The sequence below is a fragment of the Chelonia mydas genome, chromosome 14 (genome assembly GCF_015237465.2).
Source record: "Chelonia mydas isolate rCheMyd1 chromosome 14, rCheMyd1.pri.v2, whole genome shotgun sequence".
In the NCBI taxonomy this organism is placed as follows: domain Eukaryota; kingdom Metazoa; phylum Chordata; order Testudines; family Cheloniidae; genus Chelonia; species Chelonia mydas.
In genome coordinates this window covers 10,213,665-10,228,190 of record NC_051254.2, presented here as the reverse complement: position 1 = coordinate 10,228,190, position 14,526 = coordinate 10,213,665, and the positions used below count along the sequence as shown (strand labels likewise).

The 14,526-nt window shown below is 41.5% G+C and overlaps 1 protein-coding gene across 4 annotated transcripts in view; it reads left to right on the top strand.

Annotated features, from left to right (window-relative positions):
- ANKFN1 (ankyrin repeat and fibronectin type III domain containing 1) overlaps positions 1-14,526 on the top strand; it is a 149,637-nt gene that overhangs the window by 68,744 nt on the left and 66,367 nt on the right. For all 4 annotated transcript variants that reach the window (XM_043528502.1, XM_043528503.1, XM_037914628.2 and 1 more), the window contains 2 exons: positions 5,243-5,437; positions 7,198-7,311. In XM_043528502.1, the coding sequence (XP_043384437.1) occupies positions 5,243-5,437; positions 7,198-7,311 (309 nt within the window). The remainder of the gene's footprint in view (positions 1-5,242; positions 5,438-7,197; positions 7,312-14,526) is intronic.

The window sequence follows — 14,526 nt, the reverse complement described above, 5'->3', positions numbered from 1 at the left end:
GCCACATTTTTATCGTTATTTAGGAACCTATTGATGTAGATAGTTGCCAGTGGGGGATTTTCAAAAGTGTTTAGTGCTTCCACTGGGCACCTAGCTGCATTTTAGGCAGGTAAATACCTTTAAAAATCTGGTTCCTAGTTCCTATTTAGAGCATGGCCTATTTATGCCATTCAACCAGTATAAAAGGACCTCAGTGTGCCCAGCCTTAGGAATGTGTAAGATGGGCTACCAGCTGCTGGCAGGGTTACCAGAGCTAAATAACCGTGTTAAAAATGATTGCCTCAGCCAGCACCCCATCCAAGCTAGGGCTGTTTAACATTATTAACACCAGTGGAGCTGAACTGATGTTAGCAATAGTGGGAAATCTTTAGAAAATAGGTAGACAGGGCCTGAGTCAGTAATACAGAGCTCATAGGTCCCTAATGGCATTGAGTATATGAAACAGGATAATAGACTCTTATGTCTATGGAGTCATGGGACGATTATTCTGGTCCACGCCATGGTGTCCCAACGAGGTAGCAAGGAATGTGGAGATATATCACTGTTGAGCTAACAGTCCAATTAAAATCAGATTACCACAATTTTAGGGCCTGATCCAAAGCGCAGTGGAGTCAATGGGAGTCTTTCCATTCACTTTGTTGGGCTTTGGATCAATGAGAGAATGACAGTAGCAATGAACTGCAGGATGGCATCGGTAAATATGTGGTAACTGCACCAATGAAAACTCAGCTCAGATTATACCTCCTCACTGCACGGGAACACTAATAGCACTTATTGTGGTTATAAAACTATCCTTTGTCTTCTGTCATGGGACTTTTCCTGCATAATTTGGGGAGTGCGTGGGGGGGGGGAGGGGGGAGAATTTACCAAGTCAATTAATCAACCTTAAACCATGACACAAACTCTGACGCCTTACTTTTGGCTAAAAATACACAAATATATACGAATTTGTTTTAAACTGTCAATGCCTATATTTAGGACATTCCCAGCAAGGCTATAATGAGACTGTGTTTGAAGGGTTCAGCCACTGCAGACTGTGTCATTAATTTGAAGTTAGTTAAATTAACAACATTTAGGACTGGCATGTCAATCTCAGTGCTCCAGGAAATTGCACCTTGAGGCTACTCACATTGCCAATTTTTTTCACTAGAGAGTGTATGTGTGTGCGTGTGTATGGGTGTGTGTGTTGGGATTTTTTGCCAGACCCTCAGTGTTGGTACACCTTTATTGCTTTTCTATGTCCACAGCACTTATATTATCATTTATTCTGGCCTCCTTTAACCTTCCCAAGAGATTTTTGCATAGTGTAGCTGCTCAGTGAAAAGAGTTGTGTTTTTTTTTTTTTTGCTTTATATTTATTTGTTTATTTTTCTGTCATGGTTCATGACTGAGGCTTTAAAAAAAAGTGTGACAGCATTTAGAGTGCATGATTGACTGCTGAAGCAACATTCATTAACCATGACAAATCTAGAGGAAAACACAGTCTTGAGTGTTCTAAACAGCAGTAAAAAAAAAAAGAAAAAAAAAAGACTAAACTAATTTTTCATTGACCTCATCTGTAAATAAATGCAGTCTGATGGCAAGCAGGGGCAATCATAAATTAGTATTCATTTCCTGTAATTAATGCAAACATGCCTATGAACACGGAGAATATGAATATATAACCACTTCATTTCCATTTCAAAATATGCCCACCAAATTTCCACTTCACTTATCATGATTTTCAGTTTTTCTGATTGAAATAATGGTTAAGGCTTTCTCAATAAAAACCAAATCACTGGGTTTTTGTCCTTGAGGATCTAAAGTCGCTGCTTGAAAGTGAAAAAGAAAGTGTCTCATTCAAGGCTCCATGGAATGGCTTTCAGCCCCTCTGTATTTGTCTCCATTGTTCGAAGCTGGCAGTAATCGTTGTTTTACCCTATTCTGCCCCCTTGCCACACTTCACAGACCCTCCTTCCCTGTTAGAGTGAAATCCCCTTCACCCGCATGGCATTTGGGCTCTGGAGGCCTGACCCAACACCCAATGGAAAGACCCCCATTGACTTCAATGGGCAGAGGGATCTGGAGGTAGAACTCCCACCTGTCCCTTCCCTGTAGCACCCAACTCAGTTGCAAAGGCTGTTGGGCAGCTAGACATGTATAAACTCGGCCTCTCGCTGGCTGCCTCATTTGAGACCCTTTCTGTGGTTCAAGGTACCTGTGCCTGGCAACTCTGCCCACTATCTCTGCCCAGCACAGCCCCTGGCAGTCATGCCATCACTCTTTTCTGTCATGTGACTGTTACACGTGAGGCTCAGAATTCTTTGTTTCCTCTCCTGGGCAATGTGGCCTTCCATTGGCCTTCGCAGTGGGCCACACCCTGAAACCCTCCCTCAGTTTCATCAGTTCCCTGAGTAAGGAACAAGGGAAATCTTTCTTCCTCACCCACCCCAGCAAAACACAGGAGTGGGCCACGGTGCAGAAATCTCCCTGAGGTCACTCTTGAAGAGCTTTCCTTGCACCACCCCCACTAGTGGAAGGAACTCGGGAGCTATGGATTGTGGAGGGCATGCCACCTACCAACCCTCACAGACCTTGGTGATTCAGAGCGAAAGGAGCCCCGACCCCCAATTCCAAGGGAAGACAGCAGCCCTGCTACAAGAATAGCTCTTGCTCTTCCTCTCCCCTTCCCCCTGCCCATTAGCAGCAGGGGTCCAGCAGGAATCACATACCATTAGCTGGGTCCCCTTCTAGCTACACTGCCATCGCTTTAGAGAGGACACAGGTGACGTACCTCCCAGCTGTGTTACTTGGATTTCTGTGTGGAAATCCCAAAGCAAATCAGAGAGCAACAACTCCCACTTCCAGATCCACGTGGAGCCCAGTCTGTGCGAGCCCCAGCACAAGCTCATTCTTCCCTTAATTACTAAATAGGCAGAAGGATATAGTGCAGTCCCTAGAACATATACATTAAAAATGTAAAGCAGGTTGCTTTACTCTCCCTGCTCTCAGAGTCCACTTTGTGCTGTGTAACCATCTCTCTCTCCTCCACTGATTTGATTCATCATTTGTTCTCATCTTGGCTTATTTGTGCGAAACTAAGTACAAATAAAATTAACATGTCCAGTGGTTGTTGCCTGTAAACATTCTACACCTTGCCAAGGCCTGACAACTGTTGAGTTGAATCTTGATGAGGGAGATAAGGTTAGATCATCCTCTGGAACTTGGAACAATGCCAGTTTACACCAGCTGAGAACCTGACCCAGAGAACCTTCCCTCTCAGTCCTGATATGCTATCAGATATGCTCCACACTTACCATTTGCATGGATCCAGGAAGGTCTGTCACCCTTTGCTGGTCTCACAAAAGGTAGCGAATTCTGAAGATGTCAGCCGAGTGCGGTAAGCGTGGCTATGTGTCCACAAGATGTCCACATGAAGAATGATCGTACTTGGAGGCGAGAGGCTGCAAGCCAGCTTCTGAAAGCAGAGCCCTAAAGACGACCATTCTTCAAAAACCTTTAGGACATCAGAGGTGTGGAGTAATTCTTTACTCTTCCCCTTGTGGTTGTTAAATGCCCGATGACACTTTTCACATTAGTAAGTGGGATTATCCTTGGACTCCTGGCTAAGCTCCAGTCATGATACTGGGGTTTGAAATGAAAACATGTACACATATATGTATACACATCAGAGTATCGCTCGGCTTTTTTCCTGGTGCAAAACTTCTGCTTTATCCGAGCTGTTGGACTGATTTTTTGATATAGTGGAGTAGCTGTAGAAGGCATCACTTAACACCCAGATCTGGTTGCTTTTGCTCTTATGTGGGGTGTTTTTTATGTCACAGCAGGTCAGAGTCCTGTCCCCATATCACATATGTTTGCATTCTCAGAGATGCATTGGTCCCTTTTTAAATGGTCATTGCAACTTGCTCTTTGGCAAGGTTGGTTCAGATCCCATAAAAGACATAAAGGAGCCAGTAGCCTGGCTGTGTCCCTAAGCCCCATCTTCCCCAGCATTGCTAAGAGCTGTGGCTTGTCGTGGTAAATTATTTCTGATGAATAGGGCCCTTTTTTTTTGGTCCAAGGCAATTACGACTCTGATGTTAAAATCAGACAGCTCTTGTGAAAAGTTACTGCACTCCACAGCAAGATTATTTCTGGTGATTTCAGGAGTCCTCCTCCTTTACACTATGTCCTGAATTTTGACCACCACCTGGATTTGCCACTTTTCCTCCCATGTTAAATTAAACAGCTTTGCAAATAATATTTTCTAAATTACGAATAATTTGATCAAACTCCCTAAATATTTCAGAACAAGAGCAATTCTAAAACAGTTTGCTCCACACAACTTCACTAGGCAGTCGTGGCGGTAGTTTGCATTACAGTAGTGCTCCCAGGCCTCGACTGAGGTTGGGCCCCATTTTAGATTTAACCTCTGTAGCTGTCATTTTCCGTATGTTTATACAGCACTTAATGCAATGCGGCCCAGACCTGGCTGGGCTGTCAGCACTACTGCTATATAAATGTTAAATAATAATAATACACACACACACACACGTTCAGACAGTCCCTGCTTACAAGACAAGGCAGGCAAATGAATTATTATTACCCTTCTTTTACAAATGGGGAGTTCAGGCATAGGGAGACTAAGTGAATTGCCAAAGGTCGTTCTGGAAGTCTGTAGTAGAGCACAGAAGTGAATACCGATCTCCTGAGTTCTCCTCCAGTACCTTAACCGCAAAGCCATCCTTCCTGGGCTTCCAACAGCTGTTTCTTTTGACCTGTAGATGTTTGTGAATTTTATGTTTTGTCCATAGTTGACCACAGCTTGTTGTTCATTAGAAGCGTATGGGTTTTTATGACCAAGTAAAACTGAAAACTGGGTGAAAACTGAAAAGCTTTAATTTTGGCTGTTAATCTTTTGTAATAATCTGTCAATGTGAAAGAAAAGGAGGTAGGGTAATTTTGGTTTGCTTAAGACACTTTCAAACATATGATAAATACTTAAGCTTCAACTTCCTCACCTTACTCATGTGGTTAGTCTCATTTAAACAGGACAGATCCTCAGCTGGTATAAATTGACATAGATTCACTGACTTTCATGGAGCAATGCCAGTTTACACCAGATGTGCATCATTTCACTTCAGTAGGGCTACCCGAAGGATGGAGAGGATTTGGCTTTAAATGGGTTGTGCTAGTGTAAGTGAGGACAGAATTTTATCATGCCATCAAGCAGTCACTTGCATTCCCCTTTTCTTGGCAGTTGTTAATATGGAAAGCAGGTCAATGCATCTGAGCACCTTGGTCCAGGAAGCCCAGCAGCGAGTAAGTGAGCTGTCTGCACAAGTGATGAGTGAAGGTCTTAGTATGGACAACACAGACAAAGAGAAACAACTAAAAGCGTGGGAGTGGAGATACAGGCTATACAAGCGCATGAAAGCAGGCTATGAGCATGCCAGTAAGTAGAACCAAGGTGGTTATACACCTAAAAGGAATATGCTTTAAATAAGAATACTTTGCACTTGTAGAGCAATTCTTTCTCTACAAAAATGCTCTGATCAGTCCTCATGATGCCCCTGAAGCAGCTGAAGGTTATAGGTGGGGAAACTGGGCACAGAAAGTAAGTGACCTGCCCAAAATTGGAAAGGGAGTTGGTGCTAGAATTTGAGAGGCCCATTTATCCTGACAATTGCATGTGTGCAGCTTCTACAGAATGGGAGTTGTGTGCTCAGAACTGTTCGGATATTCAGACCCTAAAGCTCCTGGTACAATGTCTAATTCTTGCACCATTAAGCCACACTCCTTTTCCCTTTCCCCTATCTCCTTGCTTTTACATTTTCCTTTCAGGTTTCATTTAATGTGATTAAAGATAGTTGCAAAATAGGGACATTTGAGGAAAAATGGGGGGAAATTCAACCTTTTTATCATAATTTGAGAAAACAATTAAACAATTCTGTTGGTGGTGAAACACCAGAATGAAGTTTTCACACAGAAAATTGTGAGAAGTTAATCCTATTTGTTGGCATCTACTTTGACAAAGAAAATGAGCCAATTTCAAAAATTTGGATCTTTTTAAGCCACTCTAAATGTGGTTCTGTGCAGAAAGGCATACTGTGGCCCTTGGAAAGGAGTAGACTAGAGATTGAAACTTCTGTTTGTATAAAATTTAGATCTTTTGGCTGTAATAGATTCAGTGACAAACAATCATTGTTACCATTAACATCTTTAGAACCACCTTTCAAAAAATCTGTTTGCAAATAATTAACTTTATCTAAAGGGTATTGCACACCGAGAATACTCCTCTAATGTATTTAAGGTGTTCTCTGAATTAGGATATGGGGAATACTACAAATGTACATTCATTACTTGCAATGACAAAATTGTAAACATATTAGGCCACATCCGTAAGTGGTTTCAGCCAGTGTATCTTCATTTAATTCAGTGGTGCTACACTGGTATATACCAGTAACCAGCTGAGGATCTGGCCCATCAGCCAGCATGTGTTATGTTACATGACAAGAGTTTGCTTAATGCCCTTATCCTAAATCAGATGTAAAAAGTTAGATAACTATATCATCTTCATCCACACCCAACATGACCTCAGAATCATTTACATGTTCAAAGGGATTGCCAGTTTTTCCTACAAACAATAGGTAATTAATTTGATTTCTGGACTGAATTATTCTTCGAACTGATCTATATGCTCAAAAGAGACTTCATGCCATGACACATGTTAGAATGACCGTAGTGAAACACATACAAAGTAGCTGTTACAATCTTGGTCATTTCTAAACCAGAATAATGTAAAAATGTTTTTCTGTCATGTGATACATTTGAATCTGTTAGTGAAATCCTGATGATTTAATTAGCTCTTTATGGTACTTTTTGTCCCTTTTCTTTCCTCCCACCCACCCCAAAAGATTTATAGGGGCTTTTCATTGACATAATTAACATTATTCTGTTCTATTGGGTTACATATGTACAGGAAGATATTTTTAACCCAAAGGAGCTGAAAACCATGATAGAAACAAATGGTGTCTGCAGGATATTGTTAGTTGAGGCACTAATTAAAATGTTCAAAAGGCAAGGAACACAAACACTTACGAACCAAAGCTCACAATTGCCGGGTGGTTTTCAGTTGGTTCTTTGAAGACACACAAACGTTGTTTGAATAGGATTTGTTGTGCTATGGACCTGATGTTTTTTCTTCTCTCCCAGGAGCCCCTGAGGCGCCAACCAATGTCTGTTTCATGGTAACAAGCAGCACATCACTCACTGTCACCTTCCAAGAACCTCTTAGCGTCAACTCGGCTGTAGTGACCAAATATAAAGGTACTGGATTTGAACATATTTCATTTACCTTTCTTAAGAGTGCGCAGAAACGTTAGGGCTCAATCATGAGCTATTTACTTGCAGAAAATATTTTGTTCTGAAAGTCTCATTTGGATAGAAATATTTCATTGGTTATTTGTGTATACATGAGAATGTTTTGGATGGGATTCCCTAATGAGACGGTAAGACAAAAAGACAGTTCACCCAAACCATTATCCATGGTGCCTTGAAGTTTGCTTGACTCATTGTGGTTAGAACATGGGATGAGCCAGCTTAAAAACATCAGCTAGCCTGTGGGCTTCTTAACAACCCTGTGTATCCTTGCCCATGCCAAAGCCACACTGCCATCCCTTCAAGGAATGCCTCTGGAAGCTGAAGCTGCTGGCTGTGGTTTCACACAGCCCAGCTAATTAGCTGTTCCAGTGCCGCCACCTAATTCCTGGAAGAGTATCACACTAGGGGTGGCACCAGTTACAGTCTTTAAAGTGGAATGAACAGAGAAAATACCTTTCTCTGAGCAGTCCTGCTAAACACTCCAAGCACATGCAGCTCATCTGCATTGTTGTAATGAATATTAAATACAGTTCATGAGGCTGCGGAGAGGGGCTTAAGTATTTAAAATACTTCTTTTTGTAAGCAAAGCAAATCTGTTTTTAAAGCCATTGGTGTGTTTACATGGACTCTATTAAGCTTCATCCTGAGGAATTTTAGAAAGGAAAAGCATCATTTTTTCTTTGCTGGAATATTTCACGTGAAGCCCATTCTAGTTCCTAACCAGATTAATCCTGTACACTTACACTAATCACCCTAGTAGCGGTAATACTTTACAATTCCATGGGACCTTTCATCTGAGGATCTAAAAGCTATATGTAAACAATTAAGCCTCAGTTAATTAAGACTGGCCCACACATTCAGGCTGTGTCTAATTCTTGCAGCTTCTTCCTTTACGACATCTCCAAAATCCAGCCTTTTGTCGCAGCCCACACTACCAAAACTCCTGTCCAAGTCCTTATCATACACTGAACACAACAATCTTCACCTTTCTGACAGGTTTATAATGGTTTGCAAATTGGTTAAAATGAAGTGGAGAGAGGCGAAGGCCAAAACTTTCAAACTTGGGTGCTTAAAGTTAGGTATCTACATTCATATTTAACACCTAAAATAAGTAATCTTGTTTTCAAAGACACTGAGTAACTGTGGCTCACATCAACTTCAAAATTCATTGTCAATGTTGTGTCCAGACACCCAAAGTGGCCCCAAACCTGATGGTTTTAGAAGAGAGTTAAATCACCCATATTGCAGCTAACTAGCTGTGCAAAAGCGATTTAGTGATTAAGAAACTAGACCCCATTTTTCAAAAGTAACTTAGGAGCCTTCAAATGACTTTCACCAATAGTTAGTCTCCTAGGCACCTAAGTGTCTATGTCTTTTCTGAAAATGAGACTTGGATACCTAAATCACTTGGGTTAAATTTTCAAAAGCACCTAATAGGACAAAACTCAGATATATCCAACATGCAGGGGACCAATGAATCTTGTACAAGTCATAACTTCACAATAACGTAAATTCCCAAATACAATTGATTATTTTTTTAAAATATTTACTTTCCAAAGGTTGTGTGATATTTTCCCCACACACAGTTGTTTAGTTTGAATCTGTTTTATAGCCTCTATCCTCTTTTCTGCAGATATGAAGGCAAGAAAAATGTTACCCAACTTGACATAACTTTCCTAAATCTGATTAGTTCACACTCGCGTGCCTTCATGCTTTGAGTAATCCATACTGCTGACTGTTCTATGCTTGGTCAGAATGGCCATGAATTCTACCAAGATGTTCATTTTAAACCCTTTATCCCAGGAAACTTGCATATTTAAGGTTAGATGAAAAGAAAGAGCATTAATGGGTCCTGTTGGTGACTTGTGGGGATTAATTAAGCACAATATATGGAATTGTTTATTACACTGCAGAGCAAACTTCTATGTGTTAATTTTAACCTTTCAAAAGAGCACTCATGTTTCGAACCAGGTTAGAGTTACTGTTCCCACAAAGATGGTTTGATAATATTAATTGAGAACCTTTTAGCGAAAAGTATAAGCCCCAATTCAGCAAACCACCTGAGCACATACTTAAGTGCTTTCCTGATTCGGGGCCATAAATAGTACATTACTATTTATTTTTAAGAAAGAAGGAATCAGGAGAGATAGTAGTCTTTCTCCTCCTCACTACCAAACTCTAATAATGATGTTTTCAATGGATCTATGGATTATTTTGGATAAGTATCAAGATTAAAGTTGCTTTAGGTACTTAGCATTTTGACAAGCTGCCAAGGCCCTTTTCATGGCATCTCTTTTGACATGTTTGATATGTGGCTTGAACCTGCATTGTGGAATAACTTTTTTCCCCATGTGCCTATTTGTTCAAAGTGATTCAGAAACATGTATCAGAACATTATCTGAATCCTGTGCAGGGTTTTCCTTGGTAATTATATAACTTCTAAATAATAAAGGACAATAACATTTTGCATTCTCTTTAACCCATAAAAGCAATTTACTTCCTTTAAGAGACTTAATTGAAGCACACAAGGTAGATGGGTGTTAATGTTGGGGTCCCAGCTAGTTTCCAGTTCTGTGACTGCATTCTGCCAAGCCATTTCTTTAAGGAGCTGAGGTATTCTTTACTTCCTACCCTGGACTGCCGTTCAATCTTACTGCCACAATCCTAACGGCTCCTTTAGTTTCCCTCCAGAGAAGGCTGCCTTATGTCAGTGTCTGAAGTGAAATGATTCCTATGTGTATAGTAGTTCAGTAAAGTGTTTTGAGGCTTGAGACAGGCATGACATAAATCAATAATAATAATAATAATAACAATAATTGTAATAATCATCTCCAAGCTACAGAGAAATATTCATACCAGTTCCAGAGAGACCCCACCCCAGCAAAAGGATATTAAGGATTACATTAACTCACCAGGAAAAAATCTCGGATTGACTAATCATGCCCTGAGGACAAGCTTTGCACCTGAACCTGCAAACACTTGGACTTGCCTACACTGTATAAACCTCTTTGCACCCTCATGTAAATGTGCTGCGCCGGTGTTAAAAAGTGAATTACACCAGCACAGCTTACTCCAGCTTGAAATTGGGTCAGTTATTTTGACATTGAGGCAGCGTATCTGCAATGGAACTGGATGGGAAACAGTTTTCCCATGCCATGAAGGTTTTCAAGATATAAAAATATTTTCCCATTCCGAAGCAGGATGAAAACATCAAAATCTTGAAAATTTTCACCAACCAAAAATCTAAAAAAAAAAAAAAATCTTGTTCCAGGTCAATTGATTTCTCAGGTATTTAAAAAAAAATTTTACTCTAATTACCTTAAATTTGGAAACAAAAATGTTTTGAACCAGAAAACTGAAATTTTTCTTTTAGAAAATGTCAAAACATTTTTTTCAAAAAAATACTTTGAGTAAAAAAATTCATCAAACCTGACCTTTTAAAAGTTTCCGCTTCAACAAATCAGCGTATTTCAATAAATAAAAGGTTTGATTGAAAACTTCCTGACAGCTCCAGCCTGCACTACATGTTTGTACCAGCATAACTATACTGATGCAAAAAAACCCACAAAACCATAACACCAGCATAGACAAGACCTTATTCCTCACTGTTGTCCCATTGGAGCCTGGAAGTAGGGCATTCAAGAACTGTTGTCTTCAAGAAATAATCCTTTTAATTGGTGTCCTCTCTCTCTCTCTCTCTCTCTCTCTCTCTCTCTCACGTGTGCGTACGCGCACACACACACACACACAGAGTTTAATTAAATGAAAATCACTTTTCAACATCATTAACCAGAGGTAATTGTAAAGATTATTACGAAATTCAAAAACTGCACTGGAGGAAAAGTATTGCCAGTCTGGAAAAAATGCTACTTCTCTTTCTTTTCTTTTTTTTTAAGCCAGTTTTTTGTTGTTGTTGTTTTCCCCCTACAATAGATGTAATTTCAGGCATATATAATCGCCTTTTATTGCACAATATTATTTTATACGTATCTCCTGTCAGAAATGCTTGAAATTCCCCAGGCATCAAGATAAACAAGAGCATGTGTAATATCAGAAGATAACCACTGAATGAACCACCAATGAAAAATTACCATGAAATATAGTCTCAAATTATACCCCTGAGTTTCGTATATCTTATTAATTTTTAAGAAAACATATGTTAGACAAATAAATTTTCTTTTGGTGAAAAATGTGAAGCTGCTTATGTTTTTGAGTTTAGTTATTTAGCTAACAGACCTGAAAAATTCAAGTCTGAAGCTGTAGTAGGAAACAGAGAGAGATTCTAAGTCGCCCTTTAACTGAGCAATTTGAGCTGCTCTACTATCTGCGTGAACGTTGATCCCAAGGCCCACATGACAAGCTTCACAAGCTGTTTTTTCAGTAGCAGTATTTGCCTTTAACAAGGTCTTACAAAGTTCTCTAGGTGGGTTTTGAAGTAGCTTCCCAGCCTGACATCGAGTTGGGGGGACGATGATTTGTTTAGACCACCTGATCCCCCTGTTACTATTTTCTTTTTATTAATTTTTTGGTTAAACTTTTTACACATTTCTGTTTGTCAGTAGTCCCCCACTACCTCCTAGGATTTCTGCCTGGTGGAAAGTATGTTTTTCTTTTATGTCAATTTTGTAGCCTTAAAGAAAAAGTCAAGCAGTCAGGTTAGATCAAGACGAGGTGGAGGAGGGAGAAAGCAGCTATTGCTTGCTCAATTTTTTACCAAAAAATTATTCCATACCTCCTTTCCTCCAGGGCAATTTGTGGTTCACCTCAAACATTTTTTGCATTAGTATAATTTTCTTTAATTACCTCTAAGTCACTGGTTCAGCCCAGGTCAGAAGTGAAGTGGCCAAAACTTGTTACCATCTGATGGCTGGCTTGGTGTCCTATGTGAAGTGAGTTTACTGGGCTCAGCCCTGCTCCCAGAGAAACGGGTGTCGATATTACCAGCACAATCGATGCAATTTGGCACTATTGTTGGAAGTCTCAGTAGAGGGAACTGAATGGATCTTGGAGACTAAAAAGCCATTTCATACTTAGAGGGGAAACCCTTTCTGAATTAGAGTTTGGGACCCCCAGCGTGGCAGAATGGGGAAGCTTGCACAGATTGGCTTGCATTGTACACGCTGTATAGATAAATAGACCTTCATTGACCCAGGCTCTCAATCAGTTACCCTTTACAAGCACTAAGGGGATGATCCAAAGCCCACTGAGGTCAGTTGGGGGTATGTCTACACTGCATTGTAAACCTGAGTCTGTGGGACCCAGGCTTGTGGACTTGGTATGCCCAAGCCCATACCTGTGCATTTTATAGCTACACAGACGTTCGGACTCAGCTCTGTGGCTTGAGCTGCATCCACACTGCAAAATGACAGGGCTTGACCTGAGTCACACCGGGACTTGGCTCTGACCTATCCCCCAAGCAGGATCCTAGGACCTGAGTCCTGACTGCTTACTGACCCCATCAGACTGATTTCTGTGTGGACTGATTTGTGTGTGTTGTTTGGGCTCAAACCTGAGTCAGAGCTTGGTGCAGTGTAGACACACCCTAAACTAGGAGTCTTCCCTTGAAAATCTTTACTTGAAAAATCACAGTTTAAGGTTGTAAAAAGAATTTAGGGAGTTTTCCTGATCCATCATATTTTATTCCTGTGAATAATCTGTACTCTCATTGACTTCTCTGGGTCTACACACTGTGACAGACCCAGACCAGTGCGGTACAGGAGTCTGGTAGAAGGCAAATATACTGGCCACTGGATGAATAGTTTTCTGTTCCCTGAGTGACCAGAGCAGGGGCTGCCCTAGAGCAATCGGAAACCTTCTAGAATCAATTAAGACAGGCAAGCTAATCAAGACACCTGGAGCCAATTAAGAACTTTCTAGAATCAATTATGGCAGGCAGGCTAATCAGGAGACCTGGTTTAAAAAGGATCTCCCATCAGTTAGTAGGGGGGTGCGCAAGGAGCACGGAGTGAGAAGGCGTGCTGCGGGAGGACTGAAGAGTTCAAGCATGATCAGGCTTCAGGAGGAAGATCCTGCAGTGAGGATAAATAAGGTGCTAGGGAAAGGCAATGGGGAAGTAGCCCAGGGAGTTGTAGCTGTCACACAGCTGATATAGGGAACATTGTAGACAGCTGCTATCCACAGGGCCCTGGGCTGGAACCCGGTGTAGAGGGTGAGCCTGGGTTCCCCCCATCCCTCCAACTCCTGATTGGACACAGGAGGAGTTGACCCGGTCTGTGAGAAACACCAAAAGGGAAGGTCTAAATTGGAAAGGGATCTGCCCTGTTCCTGACTCACTAGGTGGGACACAGAGACTGCGGGGATTGTTTCTCCATTTCCCCCATGCTGGCCAGTGATGAGGTTAGCTGAGTGGACGGCAGGTTTGAGCCAAACTGAGGGCTGCCGGGAATCTCTGAGGCAAGCAGATCCGCCAATAAGCGCAGGACCCACCAAGGCAGAGGAGGAACTTTGTCACAACACACACACGCACAATCTCCCTCTCGTTCTTTCTCTTTTTATATATATAATAGACAGTATGTATGTGTGTGCAGGTAATCCAGCGCACATATGCACACAGGTTTTGTAAGGCTGTATTAAACTGGTCTATCAGTAGAACTTGCACGTGTCCTTTTTTTTCTTTTACATATGACACCTACAGCCTTTTCCCCCATCTCTGTCTCACGACAGCCATCCCCATTAAACGTTGTCACTGAGGAGTCAATAAAACAAACACACATACTTCAGCTCCTTTTGACTTCAGTGGGTAGGAGCTAAGGGTGCTGACATAAACTCCTAGTGTATGTTTACACTGCAGCTAGAAGCCAGCCTCCCAGCCCAGGACCAGACTCTCACTAGCAGGGCTCAAGCTACCATGTTAAAAATAGCAGTGTGGATATTGCGCCTCTCGTGGAGACTCGGGCTAGCCACCCGAGCTCAAGCCCGGGGGACTGGGAGGGCTTGAGAGACTGAGCTCACGCCCAAGCCGCGATGTCCGCACTGCTATTTTTAGCATGCTTGTCTGAGCCTCTGACTTCCCAGGTTGAGCGCTCGCTCCCAGCTACAGTGTAGACATACCCATAGGACTGAGCCCTTACCAAGAACTGTGATGCTGTAACATTAAGTTCCAATGAATGTTTTATAAAGTGCTGCCGCAAATGCTACATC